This window comes from Mesoplodon mirus, assembly GCF_964341445.2.
Source record: "Mesoplodon mirus genome assembly, chromosome: 14".
NCBI lineage: Eukaryota > Metazoa > Chordata > Mammalia > Artiodactyla > Ziphiidae > Mesoplodon > Mesoplodon mirus.
Window position 1 is genome coordinate 30,767,399 of NC_138990.1, and position 24,979 is coordinate 30,792,377.

A 24,979-nucleotide genomic window follows, 5' to 3' on the forward strand; every position below is an offset into this window, starting at 1 on the left:
GCACAATAAACCACATAGCAGCCTATCCCAACATGAATTCCTCAAGTGCCAATGAGAATATCTGGCTAGTTCTTCAGTATTTCAAAGCATGGCATCTCTGTGCTATATTAACACATCTAAGCCCAGCACCTGCCATCAGGTCACTGGTCTATAAATGGCAGCTGTGATTATGACTCATAATTACTACGTGAAGACCAAATGATCTTCCTGTCTTCAGGGAACTCAGAGCCTCGCAGGAGAGACAGAAGATTTCGTAGATGCCTTGTGGTGCACGGGAGGTGCGTGCCGTATGATGAAATACTCAAGGTGCTATGGGAGTCTTAGAAGGGAGGCCCAGCCCAGCCAGATATCGTGGCAGGAGGCGTGCAGATGGAGGAACGTCTGGTTTTCATGAACCAAGAGCTTCCAGGAGGACAGGTTAGCCTTGCCCATGAGTAAGTGTGTGTCCCCAGCAGGGACAGCGTGGACCTCGGCTGGAGACGATTAAAGGCACATACCTCACAGCTAAGCCTCTCTGTGACGGGGTCAGCTCTTCTTCCTTTCGAAACATCCCTGAGAAATAAAAATAGGCAACATATCAACTATGATTTCTCCCAGGAAAAGAATGGTATTTCTTCCCATTCACACTTGCATTACTTCCCTCGTTCGAAATTCATGTTATAATCCCAATTTCAGTCTAACTATTTGGCATAACTAGTCCCTTTCTTTCTCATTACAACACAGGCTCAATCATCATGTAACCAAACGCGTCTGGCTCTGGGCAAGATAAATAACACAGGTCAGGGAGCTAATTTGACTCTTTTCTAAAGGAAAGTATTATTACATTGAAAAATTCCCCAATGCTAGCCTATTTAATAGTAAACGCAATGACTTTTCAAAAGGAGGCATGAAAATGTTTCTATTATTGGACGATTCCAATGACTAACCTCAATGGTATGGACAGTATAAAGCAAGGAAGGATTTCCTCACTCCTACGTGACTCTAGTGAATGAAACTGAACTCAGTATACCAGCTTCATCCACTTCTTTACCTTTCCTCCAGACAGGAGAACGTTACCTATGATTACACATCAACTTACTAAATCTTAAACCCAGTTTAAAGGCCAGAGGAGGTCTAAGAAGCAACAACACACTTCGAAAATTCTTGTGGGTCTTCCCGAGCAGGTGGCACAGGATGGGTGATGGATACCACGAGGCTGCAAATCCATCCAGGCTACATATAAATGATTGTCCTATACAGAATCCTCCTTCAGTCTCTGAAGAGACCAGAGTCTAACTCTTACGACTCAGAGTCCTGACTGCCAGCATTTGCCATGGCAAGGCGTCCACTCACTGAGGATACAGAATATGGATACGTAAGTATTTGTACTAAAAGGATACGTAAATGTGTGTGTGTTCATGTGTATAAGGGAGCGGGGCAGGGGGGAAACATGCAAATTTTAATAAAAATGTAACACAGAGATGAAGCAGGGATTAATAAAACTTGATTTAGTTTTATTATGTCTATTTCCTTCATATTTTAAATTGCCACTGATGTGGGTCACGTGCCTGACTCACACTATTTTACTTTGTTTTTGTCACTGAACTGAATGCAAAATTAAGAATAAACAGTGAAAGAAAACAAGCACACTTTAGTAACCTTAAGCAGAGTTCAATATTTTCCCTATCTTACCGCCATCCCTTTCTTTCCTCTAAGAGAAAGTTATCATAATCTCTCAAACAAATGATGGTTGGAATATAACCTTTTCAGCGATGAAAAATTAATTTCCAAATTCTTACCATCATGAATTTCGTAAGCCAAACTAGTGATCTTCTGGGTAATTATCATCATTGGGCTATGACAAAACAGAAAATAAAAATTTTATAAGAAGAAATTTAAAATAATACTTATGATATATGAAAGAGTTTTTATTCTGCTTATGACTACAAAACCCTGAAACTTTTTAATAAAAACAAGACCCCAAGGAATTTCAAAGAGAGAACTCCGGGGCTGCTATGTTTGGGGAAGCAACGGAAGACAGGGGATCTGGGCTTTCTCCCTTGCTTTAAGAAAAGGCTCATCCTCTCAAGGAAACCCGTGTGAGCAGAGATGCAGCCCCACCTCCTCACTTCCTGCCTGTAACCTGAGGCCAGAGCTGAGGACCACACAGCCACCAGATGGGACCCCATCACCCCACGCTCACTCAGTACTTTTCAATACTCTGTGCTGCCTTTTGCCTCAGGGTTGAATTTAAAGATGGAAAGGAAGTCGCCTGGGAAAAGGGGAATAGGTAGAAAATTAAAGGAGTTTGGGTAAGAAATGTGGAGCAAAACAGAAAGAGGGAAATGCGCAAATAGAGAAAGGACGACATCTATGTCCCTATTCCAGGAACCAGGCAAGGCAGGGGAGCAGCTGTTAAAACGCCCTGGAGCAGCACGGAGCGCACACAAACCAGGTTACGCTCCACAGAAAGAGGACTTTAAATGTGTGTCACAAGTGAGAAAATGGCAACCGCTTTCCCATATTTCATAATCTCTAATTGAATGGATAACTTGCAAAGAAAAAAAAATCCACATAAGAAAACCCACCAGGCTACATTTTTATCCTTTACGTTAGCTTACAGACATTAGTATTAAAGAACAATTAACCCTAAGTTACTTGTTTATATTTTTGGAATCTCAATAAAACCAGGAGGAAATCATGGAAGGCCCATCGCAGCCGGGGAGTGGCAGGGGGGCTCAGACCCACCACGAAGACCCTGAGCTTCCCCCCCACCCCTCCCCGTGCCCACTGCTCAGAGCACAGGCTGCCACCTTCACCAAAACAACCAGCATCTTTTTTTAATTTTTTTGCGGTACGCGGGCCTCTCACTGCTGTGGCCTCTCCCGTTGCGGAGCACAGGCTCCGGACGCGCAGGCTCAGCGGCCATGGCTCACGGGCCCAGCCGCTCCGCGGCATGTGGGATCTTCCCAGACCGAGGCACGAACCCGCGTCCCCTGCATCGGCAGGCAGACTCTCAACCACTGCGCCACCAGGGAAGCCCCGACCAGCATCTCTAAACATGTAAAGAAAGGAGGTGATGTCTCACCGCGTCAGCAACGCCATCAAGGGTTTGTTTTAATCGGTCTGACCACTGGCATGAGATGCACAGACCTGGGCCCCCCGAGAACTTACAGCTCACTGTCTTCACATAACAGGCAAGATCTCATAACAAACCTGTCAGGTGACGATCCCTCTTAAACTCAAGGCACTAACGGAGAGGATTCCTCTTGAGTTCCCTTAAAGGTCAGTTCCTACATATACATCACTCACTCTCAGGAAATTATCCCTCGGCTAACCTATCCCCCAGGCTGCTTGCTTTCAACACCCAGTTGCCATATTTTTAATTTTGCAAGATATTTTACATGCCTTTGAGGATTATAAAATACCCTGTAACTCCCATTTCCCTGGGGGAAAAGAATCATTCTCCTCACCAGCCTAATTCTCTTCATAGTTTAGTTTAAAAATGGATGAGAAAATACTCTTCGGTTCTAAATTTTAATTCTCGCATCACCTTAAAACATCATAAAAACACCTGATAAAATAATTATTAAATTTATACTATCAACTCAGTGACGTACTAAATTGCTAGGTCCATATACATCAGATGTTCCCCAAAGGCAAATATGTGCTTCTCGAGTGCGTGCCCTTACTGCGCCTCCTGGCAGCCCCATGCAACTTCTACTCTATCAGGTGTGCAGGACGCAGGCTCTCAGGCAAGTGAGCTGGGTCGGGGGACAGAGTGGTTCCAAGGAGCATGCTCCCTAACAGAGGCGGGAAGAAGGCGGGGCGCAGACCCACGTGCTCCAGACTCTCCCCGGATGCTGCTTCCTCCTGGAGCTGCTTTACAAGGAGATCCCCGTCCCCTGCTTCAGGTCTCAGCTTAACAGTCACTTCGTACAAGAGGCCCGCGCGCAGCTCTTCCCCAGCAGCCACCATTGCCCAAATGCGACACACACCCTTCACTTCATCTCAGCATCTTGTTTATTTCCTTCAAAGGATTTTTCACATTCACGGGTGTTTCATTTATCCAGTGATGGCTGTGTTTTAAAATGTCTTCTCTCTTTAGAAGGTCCCTGCTATAAGGAGCTAACAGTCTTTTCCACCACGGACCCTCCAGTGCCGGGCCCAGTGCCTGGCATAGGATGTGTGCTGAATAAATATTTCTAAAATACCACATAAATGGAATCTTCTGAGTGTCAAGATCCAGCACTCCTTCCGTAGGTTGATTATATTCCCTCCCTCCTGTCCACTCTCCTCTGTGCTTGAAAACAGGGACCAGACTGTTCTGTGATTATTGGTTTATTCTCCTGTCACCACAAGACCCATGGACTGGTTCACAGCAGGAACGCTGCCCTGTTCACCCCTGTGCCCTCGGCACCTGCTACACACTCGGGCTCCAAGTTCTGACCGGCTTGTAAAACTGTCTCACGCCCTTTTCTGTTTCCTTAGCTGATGATCGTTATCCTTGAGCATTTCCTTTGGTTTTAAAGGGGTGGCCATTCCACAGCCTCTGGTCCAACCTGTCACAGGCAGGGGTCAGGGGGTGGCTAACGTGACAGTAAAATGACAGAAGACAAAATCATTACAGAGTGACTATGAAGGAGCACTTTATGAATGAAAGCAAACAAGCACCAGGGGGAAGCTCGGCACGCGGGGAACAGACTAAAGCAGAGGGGAAGGCAGGCCGGTGAGTCCCACCCGGGCAGGAGCCTGGCCGGGAGACAGAGCGGAGTGACGGAGGGAGGGGTGGCGGGCGTGCACAGAGGACGCTCCTGAGTGGAGACGCTCCCAGGGCTGACAAGGAGATGAACTGCAGTGGTTTTCTGAGCAGTGCACTTTGCACGCAAATACCTGAATGGCGCCAATTAGAGTGACTCACGCAATTTTCACTTACACCTTTATTGACATTTCAACTACCTGTTTGCCTCCAATATCTAATCGCTTCCCAGGTCCTTGGAAGTCTGAGATAACGCGCCGTGAGTCAGACTCTCCTGTTTCCCTGGGGTGGAGGCTGCGAGGTGGAGTGGGGAGGGCAGGCAGTTGGCTTCCGGGCCTCCATGGAGCGAGGTCCGGGCCTGGATGGAGCTACCTACACGTCCTGTACCACGACATCGCTAGATTTAGGTGGAACTACACATACTTTCTCCCCCGGCACTCTACTAGGAACGTGGAAAAATGTGCCATCGAGCTCTTCAAAATAAATACCTCAACGGATGAAAGAGCTTCAGGTAATATAAAATAAGATGTAAAGAACTAAAAAACTCTAGACTGCTTATAATTTTTTTAAAAGGGTACAAATTAACTTTGCTTTTTAACTAAAACATTTACATGCATTTTGTTTTCCTCTACAAAGAAGGAGAATAATGGGATTAACTTCTATCACACAGTGAAACTCAAACTGTAGTTAAACATTATCAGAGAATGAATACTAAAGAAGAACAACCACTTTCTGGATTGTTCCATTATCTCTAGGAGACTGCTGAACTCTATCAACGAGGCTACAAAGCAACTACGAGCACCTACTAGGTAAAGGTCAGTTTGTCACCAGGGTACAAGCAACCTAACAACAGAACCAAACTTACTTCTCCACTCTCAGGCATGTCTAATACACAGGTGTTCTCTCCTCCCAAACAGCAAAACCCACTGAAACCAACAAACCCCACGGACCTAACACCAAAGGAATGTGCATGAGAGAGGATGGAAAAGGCTTCTGAGCCACATCCACCCCCTTTACTCCCTCATTCGGAAAACAAGTATCTAATGAGCACCTACAAGGCACCAGGTGCTGGAGACACAGCGGTGAATGAGACAGCGTTCTCGTTCTCGTACTGGGGAGGGATGGATAACAGATGAACTTACAGGGAAATATATCGTGCACCAGCTGTTGTTCTGCTCATCAGGGTGGGGGAGAGGGAGTGCCAGGATGCAGGTGAGGACTGGCCTCACCCGGGGGTGACGGTTCACAGAGAACTTGAGTCAGGGAGCAAGCCCTGGTGAGGCAAGTTCACCAGCCCCCAGATGGGTGTGACTGGCCTGCTGGAAGGCTGGTAAGGACGCTGATGTGACTGGAGGGGGCAAGTAAGGACAGGAACAGACGGTGAAGACAGACGGGGGGCAGGGGCCAGATCTAGGAGGCTTCTGCAGGGCGCTGTGAGGACACAGGATGTGACCCAAGACACACTGGGAACTGTGGAGGGTGACAGGAGAGAACTAACTTGGTTCTAAGTGGGTATATTCCAGCTCTGGGTGGGAAGGACTTTGGGGTGCTGGGATGGGGCTGAGAGACAGGCGAGAATGGCAGCCCAGATCAGGGTGACAGCACAGGCCTTGTGAAATGGATTCCAGCCACCTTCTGATGGTAAAGACAGTGAGATTTGATGAAGATTTGACGATGGATCAGATACAGGGTTTGAGACCTGAAGCCACCAAGGTTTTTGACCACAGCAAGAAACAGAAGGATGGGGCTGGCTGCGAAGGAGTGCAGGAGGAAGAGGGAAGGGAAATTGGGAATTCTGTGTTAGGCAAGTTCAGTATGAGATGCTGATTGGACAACCGGGCGGAGACGTGGGGGACAGACAGGTGGACCCACGAGTCAGAAAACAGCTCACGTCCCGACTCCAGTACTTAATCCATTGTGGAGATGGGGGAGCTATTTAACTGCCCCCCCGCAGTTATTATCTATAAAATGGGGATAATAAAGCCACTGTGTGGATTAAATAAAACAGCAATAGGACAAATACCATGAACAGTATCTGAGGCACAGCAGATGTCTGATAAAACCTTCGTTCAATAAATAGCGGAACTGCTACTCAGCAGAAGGCACTGGAGGGCTGCAATACTTAACTGTAAAGTGCTGTCTCTGAAGGAGCTTTCTCACTCAATTAGGAGCTAAACCGGTACATGAAGAGCTGCATTAAAAAGTGTTAAGTGCTAAATGAGATATCTGAAGAAATGTGCAGAGAAATGAGAGATAACTTCAGACTAAGCAAACTGAGGGGGAAACACCTCGAACAGGAGTCACTTCATCTGGGCCTTTAAGAGCAGGGAGGTCTGGATATGCAGGTAGGGTTGGGAAGGGTGTTCCCGGCAGAAAGCATCTGATGGGCAGTAAAGCGTGAGGACATGAAAGTGGCTGCAGCATCAGACGAGACAGGCTGAGAGGTGAGGCTGAGCACACGCAGTGGGGGCTTTGAAGGCCAGTGATCAACTTTTTAGAGTCTTAAGAGAACACTGCAGATTTCTGACAAATACCGTGATACCACACTGCTTTGTGAACAAACATAAACTCGGGGAAAAGGCTCAGGTAGGGCGGGGAACAGACATACCAAACCATAGAGCAGACCCGTGCCTGTTTACTCCTGGTAACCTGAACTACATCCGTGGCAGCTGGGCGGAATGCTTCCCCTAACCAAATGTAGGTCAAGGTGTCGGGAGACGCTCCCACAGGATGAAACAGGATAAATGGAACACTGCGGTTTACGGGCTGAATAATTTACAGCAACCCTATTTACAACACAGGTGCGGGGCACAGCAGAGCGGAGGATGGTGAGAGCAGCAGGAACCTTCCAGGACCCAGCTCAGTGAGTACAGAGGGGCGGAATGGAGCTTTTAGACCGAATGGTCTCTCCCTTCTTCTGCTTGACACGACTGCCACCTGCAAAAGTGCTTAGCACCCAGTGAAATGTATAGCGCATGCTCAATAAATCTTAGCTGAATGAACACACAGGGGCAGCTGGTAATAAGACACTTACTGAGCATCTGATACTATCTGGTTAGCTCTAAAATATATTCTTGATTTCAATGGAAAACATGTCACGTATATCTTTTTTTTGGTGGATGCTTAACCAACCCTTAAGCTCCACAAAAATCGACATATTCCAGTCAGAACTCATTATCTTCCTGCCCCCAAAATATCTTTTTCTGCTTCCATCTACAAGGATGCAAGTATTTACGTTTCTTTTTCTGTCTCAATACCATTTACTGAATATAGAGAGGAGCTTTCCTCATTGACCTATAATCCCAGCATTTTCATTCTGTACATTTATTTCCCAGATACACGGGTCTGTTTCTCTATGCTGGCTTCTTGGATTTGGCTATTCCTATGTCAGTCCTACAATATTTAAATGGTAGCTGCTTTACAAGCAGTGTATGTTTTTATATTGAATTTGTAACTCTCAAACACTTCTAGAGAAACTTTTCAATGTGTCTAATTTCCCTCAAAACCTCAACTTAAATTGCATAACATTTACAGATTAACTAGAGAAAAAGGACCATCTTTACAATACTGACTGTTACTCTCTGAATAAACAAGATGTTTCTCCAGTCAGTCTTCTTTTATATCCTATAGTAAAGTTTCATAGTTTTCTATACAGAGGTCCCCGCATTTCTTTTTACATGTATTCTTAAATATTTCATAGTTTTTACTGCTTTTGAAACTAGGATCCTTTTTCCATTGTATTTTCTAACTGGTTATTGCTGATATAAAGGAAAGCCATTTCATTGTTTTATACTTCTCTTGTATCTATTTTCTGAGGCCAACGTGAAAGCTAACAACCTAGCTTTTCAACCTTTCTGCAAAAAGAAGCTTCTATTAAGAGGTGAGTCCCTTTAATCTAATCAACATTTTAAATGTATATTGAACCTATTTCTCTCTCTCTCTCATTGCACACACATACACACGTGTGCCACACACACACAAAATCAGTGTTCCACACCTCTGCAAGTAACACAGCCCTGTACAAAACAGTTCCCATGCTATTTCTCAGCAAGAGCTTGGCTTCCCTTTTCTAACTTCAGGGCAACGGGACAGCTTAGCACAAAGAATGGTTCCCTTTATTCAGTTCCACCTTCTTCAGACAGCCAGCATTTTGGATGGCTACCATATCTATCCTTATTAGGATCAAGTCAGGATCTTTTCTGCTCATGTGTTGTCACACACTCAAGGCTTCTAAATGCTTCTTTTCTCTTCTGTGCCCATTAAAAAAAGAGAGAGTCCTTTAACTTAGTTCAGCCTCGATGGTCTCCTTGAGCTGATGTGTCTCTGTCTAATCTTTGTCAGTTCACTGATAATGGTCATATGTTTTCTCCTAATGGATAAAAATCACACATTAAACTGGGAGTTTTATATCAGGTTGTCCACCTTTAAAACGCTATGTTATTTCTCTTTGACATATTTCAATATTTTAAATTATACTTAAACATTTAAATGAATATTTAAATTTCATTAAAATACTTAAAGCCATGTCACACGCATTTTGTTCTTAACGTAAACTATCCTCTAAATTGTGGGGTCATGGAACTAGCCTTTTCCAACAGAATGAGAGAAAGCATGGCGTGTTCTCTCTTTGCTCAACTCACTGCTGGACACGCCCCCGCCATCGACTTAATCAAGAGGATTCCAGAGACCCTGAAGGAGGCAGGGCCACAAGAAAGCAGGAGCCTGGTTCCCTGAATGACTGTGCAGAGCAGAGGGCCCCTCCTCACTGGACTGGACTGTGAGTGGAAAATAAACCTTCATTATGTAAAGCCACCAAAATGATGTCATTGTTTTGACAGGTTAGCCTACCCCTAGCTAGAGAGTGACATGAGTTTAGAACAGCAGATAAAGTAAATAAAAAAGGTAAGGACTAAGATTGAAACGAAGGAGGGGTTACAAGGATCCAGCAAATACTGGGTCTCACGAATTTGTACTTGCACCAATCCATACTAATAAACTCAAGTCAGCTACATTAAATTACTTATTAAATCTGGCGGTTTAAAAACATAAGCAGCTAGTTCCTACGTTCGTTATACTAGGATGACAACACGTGACCTGGGTTACCTCTTCAAGTTCACCAAGATTTTCATGGTGGCCCAATACATTTATTGATTCTGCTCAATAGCTCTTTTCTTCAAGAATTCCTATTATTTATAAGCTAGATCGCCAGCATCTATTCACTTCTTCTGAATGGCAGGTGTACTTCTCAATTCTATTCAATATATTGCTAATTTGACTAACTAGTGTTTTAGTGTATTTAATCAATGTTGTTTTGTCTTGGTTTTGTTTGTTCTTTTGGATGCAGTCTCCTTTCATCCAAGCCTGTTTTAAAAATCTGTTTAATAAAAGTAAAATCCACTTTGATCTCATTAAGGAGAAAAAGATATTTCATCTTCTGAAATTCTCTTGTTTTACAACAGTGATTTTTCTCTAAGCTTATACAACTTGGGGCCTTTTCTATTGTTGAACAATTTTTTTCATAGATGTCATGATTTGTTTTATTTTTTCCACTTACTTATCCTTAAGTTGGATTTACTGGTCATTTTTTATCCTGTCCAGATGACTCAAGACTGACTTAAAAGCAGGTCTTCTGTATCTTGTTCAACAGAGAGAGCTGTCAGGCTTGACATAAAGACTATAGAGTTTTATCTTCAACTTCCCCACCTGGTACCTAGGTGTTAGCAGGTGTCCCTTTATAAAGATGGTGAGCAAGTTCTTTCATAAGGACTTGGACTGCATTTATCTCATCATAGACATTCCATCAGTTTTGTTACAGGGAAAAGACCTCTCCAGTACCAAGGAGGGACTCAATCTCCTTTGAAGGAATAAAAGCCAGAAGTTATTTCTACCACTCAGTAGAATACTGAATATAAAAGAATGTAAAACATTCCATAGAAGTGAAATGCATAGAAGTAAAATACATGCTCAAGTGCTCTCCCTTGGAAATTCAGAATGACAAACCTAGTCCGAGGACCTCCAGTCCGAAGAAAGTCCCACAGTGTGCTAAGAAGCAAGAACAAGCAATCAGATGTTCCACAGAAGCTGGTGGAACGATTGTATAAAAGGGACTCCAGAGAAAGGAAGAAGGAAGGAAAGGAGGGAGGGAAGGGTGGGGAGGAGGGAAGGTAGCAAGGATGCAGGCTCAAAGGGGCTGGTTTTCATTAGTGACAAGTGATTGCAGAAATTCCTAACAGAATTAGAAAATGCTTTCAATATCAGAATGCTGTACAACAAATTTAATTGCCATGTATTTAGAAATTTTGTATAAGTCAATTTTAAAAACCAGGTTATTTTTGTGACTTATGTAGCACTATAAAAGACCACTTTACAAGAAGAAAAATGCTAAATTCATAAAAGAATTTTCAACTAACAGAGCTTTTCATTTGAACTACTAAATGCAACTATATTTTGTCCTTTAACCAACATGTTAGAATAGATAAACAGGCTTACCCTGAAAAATCCGCAGAATATTGTCCATAATCAAAGATATAGACTCTAGTAATTTGGCATACTGTGAGGTAACCCAAAGCAAACACAAAACAATATCTGGAAAACAAAAATAAGCTAGATTAGTGAAATAAAAAGATTCATTTTGTTAAAGAATACATTTTAAACTAATTTATTAACTATATGATATGGTTCAAAAAATTAAACATTACTAGATCTACTCCACAAATAGCTTTCTTCAATAAGTTTTAAAAATCTTTACTAGTGTCTGCTTCAGTTTACTTGAACTTTGTACCATCTTCAATGGTAAGTGCATTTAGTTCCTACCTTTATTCATTTTCTCCTTCTGAAAAAACTCCATACACCAAATTATGTATCTGAAAGTCATGCTCGCAGCATGAAACTGAATATGTTGAGTATTGATATCTGTTCTATTTATTCCTCCTTCTTTCTAGAAAACAAAATCTAGTATGAAAATATTTGGCTGAAATATACATTACACAAGTTCTTAATAGGATTTTTAAAACTTGTCCTCAATTGTCTAAAATCATAAACACTTAGTGTGGGTCAAGTGGTCTTTACTCACATTTTAAAACATGAACGTTTAGTAATTTTCAGTCTTAAGATGTATGGGAGAGAGTTACAATAATTAAACACACAGTGTGGGAAAAAGAATTTACATATCAATGGAACAGAAATCCACAGACTCTAGAATCCATAACATTGCATAAAATGAAGGCTGCAATGCAAATTAGCAGGAATGGATTGATTATCACCTAATTAGTTAACGATGTGGCTGGGGGAAGGGAGTTGTATCTTCATCTAAACAATTCTAGATGGATTAAAGAATTATGAATACAACACAAAACCAAAACACAAAGGGGCTGTGGATAAATATTCAAACATTCTCAAATTGGCGAAGGACTTTCTAAACATATATAATAAAGAAATCAAAGGAAAAAGACCAACGTATTTGGCTAAATTGAAACCTTAAACTTCTCAGGTAGGCAATTCAGGAGGTATTATGAAAAGGTCCTTTCAAACTTTATACCAGTAGGTAATTCTGATCTACTTGGATTATTCCTGAGCAAACAAAAAGGGAGGAAAGCTTCCTAATTCAAATGATTTACAGAGTTAATATATTCCTGATAGCTATATCTGATAAAATGGCACACGTGCATACCCATACACAAAACGCTGAGAAATCAAACCTAACATAACTCCTAATATCATGTGGCAGACTGCATTTTCCAAAGAGGGCCCCACTTCACATGCTCTTCTACAACCTGCCCCTCGGTCCTCTCTTCAGGAGGAGGAGTCTCTTTCTCTACCTGCTTTGAATCTCCGTTGGCCCTCTAACGGCACTGACCAGTAGACTACGGTAGAAGTAACACTTTGCTAGTTCAGGTGCAGCCCATAATTAGCCTGGCAGTTTCTCCTTCCTGCCTTTTGCAAGTTGTTTGTCAGGAAAAAAGTATGACTGTCCCAAGACCAACACATGTACAGGTTCTGGAGGAAGGGAGTGTCAGAGAGTGAGGTGCCAGGGAGCACTAAGTCTCTAGACATGTTACGTGAAGAAGCTGATGTCAGGTGACAAAGAGGGCTCGATTCAGTTGAACCTTTCCTGAATTCCTGACTCACAGAACAATAAGCACTTTATTTTAAGCCACTGCATTTTGATGTAGTGACATAATCAGAACAGAAACTGGTAAGTGAAAACAGGGTGCTACCATAGGAAAAACCTAACACACACTGGCTGTAGGACAGGGAGCAGGTGGCAGCAGGAAAGGTCTTGAGGAGATTGCTACCGAAGACCTAAAGAGCAGGAGGGAAATTAGAACTGGAAGCAGAGAAAAGGCACCCCAGGTTATACTGGGGAACACTGCTGCCTGCTGTAACATGGAATATACGAAAAATACCCAATAAAAGTGCTGAAAGGTTTCTCTTAGATGCATACAACAAGGTACGGGTAGAGAGAGATGAACTAAAAAAGAAAATGTGCAGGGTTTGAGCAGAATTTAGGAAAAGTAGAAAGGGCTCAGGATAGTCTTTCTTGTCAGCAAAATATTCTTAAAGTAATCAGAGTAAAGATGAAGTCAGGGGTGCTCTTGATGACACCTCAGAAAGATTTAAGGACACAACTTTATGGAACCTCTTAGATTTAAAAAAAGAGTTTCTAAGAATCTTAAGGGTATATACCTCTTAGACTCTCTACAAGGCAAGAACATTTTTAGGAACCTTAAGGATGTTGTCCCACAGCACTTTCAGACCAAATTAAAAAGGAGACTATCAAAGAGAGATCTGTGGGTGCAGCTTTTGTCTAATGCAGGGGGTTATAATTAGATACACAGGAAGCCCACATCATTTTTAAGGGAGTTACATGAGATTGGACTGAAAGGGAGAGACAGCTCAAAATGAAAACAGACCTTTGGGTGCCCAACTATCTACTGTTGGGTCGTAGGCTAAGAACACTATTCAACTGCAAAATCTGGCTATTTCTTATGAAAAAGGAAGGAGAGCTCAGGGTGTGGAGTCAAGAGTTTAGGGGTGAAGCCAAGAGCCACAGAGAACCACTTGCAGGGACTAGGTCTGGGCCCTAATCAAGGAAGTGATAACAGGTGTTTGTCTGGAGGTCACAATTGTTACGGACTGGGGATTGCTAAGTGACCTGCATTCCCCTCCTATTTGAACAGAAAGGTCTACTACAGCTATCCTATCACTGTTCACCACTGTATACTGGGTCCACCAGGGGCCTCTTTAGTCCATGGGCCGTGGCCTCTGGGCCTGCACATCCAGAGCCTGTGCTCCACGGCAGGAGGGGCCGTGGGGGTGGGAGTCCCGCGTGCCACCAAAAGAAAAAAAAGAAAAAAAAATTCAGTACTTTGTTGGCCCTGAAACACTAGTAACTCATGGGGGAAAGCATATGAAAGTTTTTGAAGTGGGAAAGAAGAGGTATATGTGTTAGTGTAAAATAACTTACTTTTAGACTTATTTTGAAAATTCAAATAACATTAGAGTCCACTCCCCTCAAATCTCTAAATTTAGCATCATAATCCCAAGCAAAATCCCAACAATACTTTTAGTGGAACCTGATTAGTTGACTTGCAAGGTCTTCTGGAAAACTAAACAAACATACGATGAGGAGGACTTGCCCTCTCCTACCAGATAGAAGAAAATGTCACAGTGATTTATAACGCAGTATTGATGCAGAAACAGGCCAAAAGATTAACCTTACAGAGAAGAAAGTTCAAAAAAAGACTCACTGTACAACTGAAAGTTTTGGTAATTATAAAGCTGGCATATGAAATTAGTGGGAAAAAGATGAATGAGGCAAATGAAGTGTAAAAAGTTAGCTCTCCTTTCAGAAATAAAAATAGTTTTCGAGTTCACACTACACACACACAAAAATCCAGTCAGACTGTGAAAAAAAATAAGACAGTAAAAAGTCTAGAATAAAACACAAAAGAATATCCTCAAATTTCTGGAACTGGAGAAACCTTCATAAGCATGACAAAAATCATAAATGCCACAAAGACAAAATGTGACAATATTTATTATATAGAGATTATTGGAAATTTCTGTATGAGAGACGACAGAAAATTAAATAAGTAACAGAAATTATCTACTACACGTAGGTTAATATCCCTAACGATGAAATTCTACAAGTCAACAAAGAAAGAAATTAAGAATTCAAGTGAAAAAATGGATGAGAATGTGAATGAGCAACTTATAGAATAAAAAAATTATAACGGCCAGTCCATTTAGAAAAATAAATTAGATTCATGATAAAGAATGACCAGGAAATAATAATAATAATCCAGAAATGCTTATTAGAATTATAATATTTATCCAATATAAAAAGTTTAAAAGTAGATAATACTTTAAGACTGGCAAAAGTTTAAAAGTAGGGGCTTCCCTGGCAGTTTAGTGGTTAAGCCTCCGTGCTTCCAAGCAGGGAGCACAGGTTTGATCCCTGGCTGGGGAACTAAGATCCCACATGCCATGCACAGAGCAGCCAAAAAAAAAAAAAGACTAGTAAGACTGGCAAAAGTTTAAAAGTAGATAATGTCCAGTTTGGGAGGGAAAAACAGGCATTCGCAAACATAGCTGGTAGGGATGAAATTTTAAACATCTTTTTTTGGTAGGTGATTTTGCAGCATACCTCAGAATTTGTACATACTCTTTGAACCGCCAATTTCACTGCAAGAAGTCTATCCTAAAAAATAAAAATACTTATATATATGCACAAGGATACATACAAAGATATTCACTAAAGCACTGTATTTAATGATAAAAATGGGAAACCAACTAAATGTCTCCAATGATATTAGCTATAATAAATGTAAATAATAAAATAAATAGAAAGCCACATTATAGCATTCAGTAACAGTGAATAAAGAGATATTTGTATGTACACACAATGAAAGTCAGAGTCAAGTGGAAAAAGTAAGCTAAAGAACAGTGTGCTTAAAATGCAATCCCATTTTAGGTTCTCTATATATGTACACATATGTATGTGTATATATAAACATATACAGATACATCATGGAAAAAGCTCTAGAACAGAACTGTAGCAGACACTCTAGGCTGACTCACTCCATGTGCATTTCCATCTCTGTTCACCCTTGCTTTCCTTGCCTATAGAGGCCAAAGGCTAAATATTCCATTTCCCAGCCTCTCTTGCCATTAGAGGTGGCAAGAGACACAGTTCTACCTATGAGGTGTATGCAGGCGTCTGCTGAGGCTCCTGGGAAGGTACACGTCTGTGTGGCCCATGGTGGTGGCCGTCTGCAGGAGTGTTCCAGATCCGGCTCATACCAGCTTATGAAAGCTGCTAATTTTTCAAGAGTTTTTGTAAAGTGGTTGTTAAACACAGCCATTACTAAAAACTAAATGATATAAACATAAGATTAAAGAAATTATCTTTCAAAGGTATTAAATGTTCAAACTCATCACTTCTCAATTACTTCCTGACTTTTGCTATTTTCTGTGCTCTTGAGGTGATTTATATCTCCTGTATCTGTGCGGTAGAAATAGTATGTAATTGTGAGCTACTGAGCATTTCTTCCCGATTCCACATTCAGGGGCATCAAGTTAGTAGCTTTAAATCCACCGTGGTGGAAGTATTTACACATCTTGAAAACTGTCAAACACTATAGAATGTTTAAAGCAGGGATCATCACACTGAAGCCTGTAGGACAAATCTCGCCCCCTCCTTGTTGTTACATAAATGAAATTTATTTGACCACACCTATGCCCGTTTACATACATATTGTCTATGCCTGCTTTTGCCTTAGAAGAGCTAAGCTGAATAGTTGCACCAGCAACTGCATGGCCCTCAAAGCCTAAAATATTTACGATCTGGCCCTTTACGGAAGAAGTTTGCTGAGCTGAATTAGAAGTAATGAAGAGAATGCCAATAATGCATGTTAAACTTTTAAAAGTATGTCATGACCTGTAGCCACTACATTGTGAATAGCCAAAAAAAAAAAAAAGAGGAAATCTTATTCTTCCAGTATTTAAAAACTGTTATTCAATTCAGCAAAGAAGTTGCTCTTACCCACATTATGGACAAGAAGAGTGAAGTGCCAACATATATCTTTATCGTTTCACTTTCAATTTACTCATTAACGTAAACAAAAATATCAACCGACATTCAAAATGGAACCACATTTGTTTGCCCATGATGTGAGGAACTTCTTTACTGAACTGGAAAAAAATCTGTAGTCTAATGCTGTCAAATCATGGTTGAATTGCAACCATAGATTAGCTATGAGTTTGTCAAAAGTCAATGAAAGCATTCTGTGAGAATCAAAGAAAAAGAGGGGATACACGCAGCTGGTGTGGTGTGAATTCCTTCTGCCCAGACTATGGATCTGACTGCTGCTGCAGCAACCATCTTGCACCCATGAAGTAGCGATCTAACAGGCGAAGGACAGCACCGCAGAACAAGAAAACTGCTCCTTTGATAAACACTGCTGAGCAGCTACACTGGCTCTGAATAACCTAAGTCCAGAAAAAAATCTCAGGTGGTGGTTTCTTCTGCAACTGAAATGTATTCCTAACTGATACCAAAGCACACCAAACTTTTGTTGTTATCTTTTCTTTTGAGATAGGCTGTAGGAAAGGGTGATGGGGAAAGCCCCTGATTTTTCAAGTTCACACAACAGCAGAGGAAAGCAGACATATAAGTCAATACATACGTGCACGATATTCTTATAAGTGCTATGGTCACTGCATGGGTTTCACTGAATGTCTTCAAACAGAAAAATATGCATGCAAATAAAATCCAGACAGACGTGATCTAGATTTAAATAACGGCCCCATCACTTTTTACTCTTCCTATCTGTGTGATCTTAGGAAAGTTTCTTTACTTCTGAACCATAGTTCTCTTCCTTATAAAAGGCAGACACACAGGGAGGGAGCCTGACTCTGCTAACTGAATCACTGTGGTCTCGTCCTCCTCGCAACTGACCAGTTTACATGTGGGCATAAAACTTAAGCACGGTCAATGAAACATGACACAGAGCTTTTGGAAAGGCTTTCTCCTTGAAGTAGGACACTTGCTACTGTCATGTTGATAAGCCCAGCTTATAAAAGGAGCTAGCCTACAGACAATATGCTGACATAGCAAAGCAGAAAAGCTATATAGAGCAAAAAATAGAACTTTTTGATGCCCTCATTAAAACTGAGTTGCTGAGTTAACCAACAAGAACTGCCTTGCCTCAGGACTTCTTGCTTCAGGAGGTAAATCTTCCTGTACTGTTATACCATTATACCTCTATGAGCTGGGATTTCTGCTCTTTGCAGTTTTTCAAAGCATCCTGATATTATCATCACTCATAACAAAATTAAATCAACAAGATTTGAAGAGCTCCAGAAAGAACCTTTTATTATTCATTAAAATATAAATGTTGAATTACTGCCCCATTTTAAAAAGAGAAACCACATCTAAAATACCCATTCTCTAGATATTAGATACAAATTGGAAATTGTTCAGGGAAAAACAAAGTGCTCAGGGACTATGGAAACTAATGGGCTAGCAATGATGTGAACTGGGAAAGAATTTCTCCCCTAATGAGGAAAACAGGCAACATCAACAAAAGGTTCAAAATCTTGATGGGAATAAAGACAAAAACTAATAAATGAGTAGCTGTTTGAATGTGCTGAAATCAAATTAAACTGTTCACTTTCCAAGGTGCCTGAGCTCAGATGGCTTTGGGTGCAACCCAAATTCAGGAAAGGCCTGCATATCTGAGTGCTAACTGCATTTCCTCCTTATTTTGCCTTCCCCACTGTCTATACTCTCCAAGGCTCTCTTTGAAATCTTGAAATCAGGTAGCCTAACTCCTCAAACTCTACTCTTCTCTTTCAAAACATTCTGTAGTCTTTGCATTTCTAAGTAATTTCTGAAGCCACTTTAAATACAAGGGACACTGTAAAACAAAAAGTATGTAAGCAAACAGAGAAAAAAAATTAAGGAGACGGGCCTCCCTGGTGGCGCAGTGGTTAAGAATCCGCCTGCCAGTGCAGGGGACCCGGGTTCAAGCCCTGGTCCGGGAAGATCTCACATGCCACGGAGCAACTAAGCCCGTGTGCCATAGCTGCTGAGCCCGCGCTCTAGAGCCCGCGAGCCACAACTACACTGCTCTGAGCCCTCGCGCCTAGAGCCTGTGTTCTGCAACAAGAGACGCCACCGCAATGAGAGGCCCTCGCACCGCAGTGAGGAGTGGCCCCCACTCGCTGCAACTGGAGGGGGCCTGCGCGCAGCAACAAAGACCCAACACAGCCAAAAATAAATAAATAAAATAAGTACATTAAAAAAAATTATACAGTGGAACTTTAAAAAATAATTAAGGAGAAAGTAAAGTTAGTATTCAGATGTTACAAGTGCTGTGCACGTTAGACACGTGGATCAATGAACAGAACAAAGAGTCTAGAAATAAAGTCACACATATATGGTGAATTGCAATTCAAAACAGAAAAGACGGTATGTGGACAAATAGTGCTGGGACAAATGGATACATACACGGAAAAAAACTAATTTCAACCCTTGCCTCATAGCACACAAAAAAATTAACTCAGAATGGATCACTGACATAAGCATAAAAACTAAAACCATAAATCTTCTAGAAGAAAATATTTATAACCTTAGGCAGGCAAAGACATCTTAGAAAAGACACAGAAAGCTCTAAAGTACCAAATAAAAAATTGTTAAATTGACTTCATCAAAACTTAAAAGTTCTATTTGTCAAAAGTCACCACCAAGAAGACGGGAAAAGGCAAGTCACAGGCTGGGAGAATATATCCACATACCTGTAAAAGACTTACAACCAGAAAACAGAAAGAATGAATTATAAGATAGTAATAAAATTCAAGTCAGAAGGTTCGAATAAACGTGTCCCAAAAGAAGATGTACAATTGGTCAAAAGGGCAAGAAAAGATGCTTGACATCATCAGTCATGAGAAATCTGAATTAAAATCATAGTGAAATTCCACTGTACACACATTAGAATGACTAACATTGAAAAGACAGATAAAACCAAGTGTTGATGAGAATGTAAACAACTGGTACTCTCACACATTGCTTGTCGGAGTGTAAAATGGTATAACCACTTCGGGAAAGTTTGGCAGTTTGTTATACGATTAAACATACTTTTACCCTATGTCCCAGCAAATCCTCTCTAGGTATTTATCACATAAGAGAAATGAAGACGTATATCCATAAAAAGACTTGTACAAGAATGTTTTAGAAGTTTTATTCCTAATAACCCAAATTTGGGGTTTTTTTAAATACATACAATTTTTTTTTTAAGATTTTTTTTGATGTGGACGGTTTTTTTTTTTTTAAGTTTTATTGAATTTGTTACAGTATTGATTCTGGTTTTTATGTTTTGGTTTTTTGGCTGCGAGGCATGTGGGATCTTAGCTACCTGACCAGGGGTTGAACCCACACCCACTGCACTGGAAGGCAAAGTCCTAACCACTGGACTGCCAGGGAAGTCCCCCAAATTTTGAAATAATCCAAATGACCATTAATAAACAGGTGAAAGGATATGTAAATGGTGGTATATTTACACAATGCAAGGGTACTCAGCAATAAAAGGAACATACTGTTGATCAACACAATGACATGAATGAATTTTAAAGCATTGAGTTTAAAAAGCCAGACAGAGAAGATTACTTACTACATACTTCAACTTATATGAAATTCTAAAACAGGCAAACTAATCTATGGTGATAGAAAGCAGACAGCTGGTTGCAGGGGACTGGGCTAGAATGATTACAAGGGGAATGAAGGAACTTCGGGGGATGAGTGAGGTGTCCTGTATCTGGATTTGGGGGGTACTTACACAGGTCTATACATTTGTCCAAACTCACGGAACTGGTGGTTCTATTTTGTTTTAGGTAAATTTTACCTAAATAAAGTTGATTTAAAAATTACCTGGAAACAAATTTTACCATCTCCATTGCAGATTCCTTCTCCACCTGGGGCCCCAGGGTTCAGGCCTCTTCTCCATTTCCACCTATTTCCAAAAGGATTTCATCCAGCTCCATGATTTTAAACTATGTAGGTGTTTACCTACTGCTGCATACCGACAGCACCCAGATTTTATATCTCTAGATTAGACGTGACTCCTAACCTCCAAACTCAAACAATCAACAAGCTACTTAACATCTCTATTTGGTTGCCTAACAAGCATCTCAAATTTATCCTGTTCAAAATAGAAATTCTGACCTCACCAAAACAATTCCTCTCCCTAGTCTTCTCTGTCTTGATTAATGGCATCATCTTTCACCCAGTTGCTTTGCCCAAAAAACTAAAGTCATTTTTGATGTATCTCTATACTCACATCCCATATCCGAGTCTTCAAATCCATCTTCATATTTCACATCATGTATGACCCACATCCACATCAAAATATACCCTGGACTGAGTAGTTCCCACTGGAAGCAGGTCCAGGCCTGGACCACTGTAAGAGCATCCTGACTAGCTCCCTGCTCCCACTCCCTCCCAAGTCTGTTATACACACAGCATCCAGAATATTCAGGACTTGCCAGCAGCTACCCACCACACTTAGAACAAAATCCAAATTTCTTCATGAACTTTTGTTGCCCCAGAATCTAACTTTAAAAAAAACAAAACTGAGTTCTTTCTTTGGTTCTACTGGACGAATGAAACACATTTACATAGGCTTCTATTTTGATAACTTAAGAAATAAAGAATTATTTAAGATAGATGAAACTAGAATATTACTGAAGCTTAGAGAAGCCTGGCAACACTGAGCTCACCCATCACACATGCACACAGGTGATCAATGGAATTCCAGCAATTTGGGGGAGGATAAGTTAGTCACCATCAGTGTTGTCTCAGGTTGGTCATGATTTGCTGAAACAAGGCTCCATTTCACTTTAAAGATAACTGTGTTCTTTTATAATCGTTTCTTGCTAAACCGTCCTGAGTCTTATTTGATTCCCCTCCCTCTGTCTCGATGGCCCTGCTAAGTGAAAACTGTAAAGCTGACAGAAGGTAAGCTCAGGTTAACACTGCTAGGGGGTCACAACAGCATTTAAGTCAGGGGTCAAGTTTTCTTCCAGTTGGTATCTCCAAACCTTACCTCTACTTCCTGGCATATAACCCTGCATATCATAGGTTATTATGTAATTTTGAAGAGAGACGCCACTCAGTTTAAAAAGCAAACCCCTCTAAGTAAATACTTCTCCAAACCTACACTCCGTTCCTTTTAAAATCGATTCCAAAATTACTTTCCACAATTACACATTTCCATTTCTAGAATACATCATTTCAAATTAAATAATCAAAACTATAATTCACTTAATCTAGTGATTTCTACATTTCAATCTATTTAAATAGCAATAAATGTAAGCCAAGAACTGTTGATACAAAAAAGCAGTAAATATTGGCAGGGGGTGGACACTAGATTTAACTCCAAAGATGGCACTAGTGAGAAACAGAGTTTGCAAAGTACTTAATAAATGATTTACAGGATCTTAAAAATAGACTTTGGTAACAAGTAACCAGAAAACTGTACAATACTCACATTAACTAACCAGAGAGACAACTGGCTAAAATGCTAAATATGTACACAGGTAAAAATTTTTGCACTAAAAATACACCAGTCATGTGAATACAAACACAATTATTAGACAATAATGAGAGTTTGCTGACCTACGGGCAAATGAAGTAAAGCAAAGGTGAGTGTTCTATTTCTGGGTATATTTCAAAACAGGATCTTAAGCCTGATAAAGTCAGCAGAGACCTGAAAAGATGACTGCTTAAAAACTGTTCAAGTTTCCTATGTAAAAATTTATGATTAATCAAGTCTGTTCGTTTTCATTTAGTGGCTATTATGTGCAAGGCAACCTGAAGAGTTATTTGTCTATGGGGTGGCATTCGGAGGTGGCCTAAATATGAGGCTGTTATTCTAAAACCAGCATCCGGGAGTGAGCTCGGCTTTTCCTTCACCTCTACTTTTATGAAAGTAACACAGGCACCGTTTCAAAGTCAAAGGGTCCGACACTGGTCACCAAGACAGAGCCTTCTACAGCCCTACACCCCACATGCAGGCTCTGCTCTCCAGAGGCTGCCAGGCCAGTTCCCGGATCCAGCCCTGGACTTGGCAGGACAGACTAGCTGGTCCTCAACAGCACCATCCTCGCAGGCACTTAGGTTTCGGCTTCTTATGCCATCTCCAGCCCCCCTCTTGTAGTTTACACCTCTTTGACGTTTCACTACCATTTAAGTGGAGTTTCAGATAAATGTGTGGGTTTAATCTGCTACACTTAACTGGAAGTCTCAAAACTTAGTTTTATAACCATCATCAAAACATCAGTTTTCTAAAATCTTTTTGATGGTATCTGCATTTTATTCTAATAGGCCAGTCATAAATTTAATGGAATTTTAATAAATGTGATCCTTAACGTTTCTTGTTATTTTTACTTTGTGTACAATAACACATTCTAAGATACATTATTTCTGGGACTTCCTGGTGGCACAGTGGATAAGACTCCGTGCTCCCAATGCAGGGGGTCTGGGTTCGATGCCTGGTCAGGGAACTAGATCCCACGTGCATGCCACAACTAAGAGTTCACATGCCACAACTAAGGAGCCGGTGAGCTGCAACTAAGGAGCCCGCCTGCCACAACTAAGACATGGTGCAACCAAATAAATAAATATTTTTTTAAAAAGATACATTATGTCTGCTAAAAAGGTTAAGTTTATTTAAGTTTGGTTAAGAACCAAAGGTTAAGTTTATCCTCAGGTAACCAATAGGTGACTATCAACTATCTAACCACACGATGTCTTTAAGAACCAAGTTGAAAGGCTCCTTCCACTATCACCACATTTATAAACACACCCTCTTAAAGATACACGGTAGCCATTCTTCACATTTTTAGATCACGTGTCTCATCTCTTTGCAGAGTTGGTTTGTTAAAGATGTCACTTTGACTCCACACACTTGCCTTTTATAGAAGGAACAGTAAGATACGGCTTCTCCATCTCAAGAAGCTGACATCGAGCCAGGAACAACGGTCACCATGTCTGGCAGCCGACCGTGACTGCAGTGCTGGGTTTCCCAGGCTCAGCCAGCAAAATACCAGTCACCCGTCTCACTAGGTCTATTTAGAGCATCTTAATCACATTTTGTGAAAACTGCTCTCTTAGAGGTCCGTATCCTTCGCTAGACCGCACTCCTTGAAGACTTCAGACATCTGCGTATCTGAGTCTGGCGTGCTGCCTGACAAAGAGAAGGCGTTCTGCGAAGAGGCAGAACAGAAGCAGCACGAGGAGATCATCGCAGGCCGGGGACGTAAGTGAGGCTCCCCTCAGGAGCACAGCAACGTCGACGTAGCTGCAGACACGGAGCGGGACAGACACAGAAAAGGTGACGCCGCCCCGTCAGGCTGAGTGCCCAGGGCCAAGACTGGTCAGCCTGACGCCTACCTAGTGAAAACTGGGAGAAACAACAGGAAATAAGCTTAGTGGGTAAGATGGATTCAGAGTGTTCTGAAGGGCCGTGAGTTTCTTGACTGAGTATTGCGGCTATTCTCCCAGAGGCGTTCAAAGATTTCTGAACAAAGAGCAATACGATGAAATCGTTTTTAGGCAAATAATAAAGACTAACCCATATATATGAGGGATGGTGAGAGAGAAGGCTGGGAGTCAGAAGAGTACTTACACAGCAGGAGGAAAGACGTTCCGAGCTAAGACAGGGGATGGGACGGCAAATGCCCAGGATTTCCAAGGAGGAACTAAAAAACATCTCGTAACATACCGGCTATAGAAACTAAGAAGAAAAAGTCAGGTTTGTAAATTAGGGTGTATCAGGAGAACATAGAAGTCGATCCTGGAGTGAAGACTGGCCTGGCTGGAAAGCTGGCTTGATCTCTTCCCAGCTGGTGACTCCAGCCAGGCTGTTAAAGGAAGCCTCAGTCCTCTCCTCTTTTCCACGTACATTTTTTCTTAGATGATTTCATTGAATTCTAAGCCTTGAAAGCCTAACACCAGGCTTGTCTGCCTGCCGTCCCGACACGAATGTCTAATGAGGCGTCTCAGGCTTAACCTGGCAGAGAAAAGCCCGCCTGCCCAGTAAGCGGCTTCTCCCCCCAGCCCCCCATTCCCGCCTAACACAGTCCACCCAGCCGCTGAGGCCAGAAAAAGTCGATTCCTCCCTGGTCGTCACACCCCACAACCAGTCTGCGATCCAGTCCCACTAGTTCTACCTCTGAAAC

The 24,979-nt window shown here is 41.5% G+C and overlaps 1 protein-coding gene across 2 annotated transcripts in view; it reads right to left on the reverse strand.

Annotated features, from left to right (window-relative positions):
- The window catches only part of MBOAT2 (membrane bound glycerophospholipid O-acyltransferase 2), a 107,288-nt gene that overhangs the window by 20,208 nt on the left and 62,101 nt on the right, over positions 1-24,979 (reverse strand). Inside the window, exons 4-6 of one of the 2 annotated variants that reach the window (XM_082642518.1) lie at positions 11,228-11,323; positions 1,779-1,834; positions 498-552 (exon numbers count right to left, since the gene is read on the reverse strand). In XM_082642518.1, coding sequence (XP_082498644.1) covers positions 498-552; positions 1,779-1,834; positions 11,228-11,323 — 207 coding nt within the window. The remainder of the gene's footprint in view (positions 1-497; positions 553-1,778; positions 1,835-11,227; positions 11,324-24,979) is intronic. The other variant, XM_082642519.1, reaches the window with a different exon arrangement.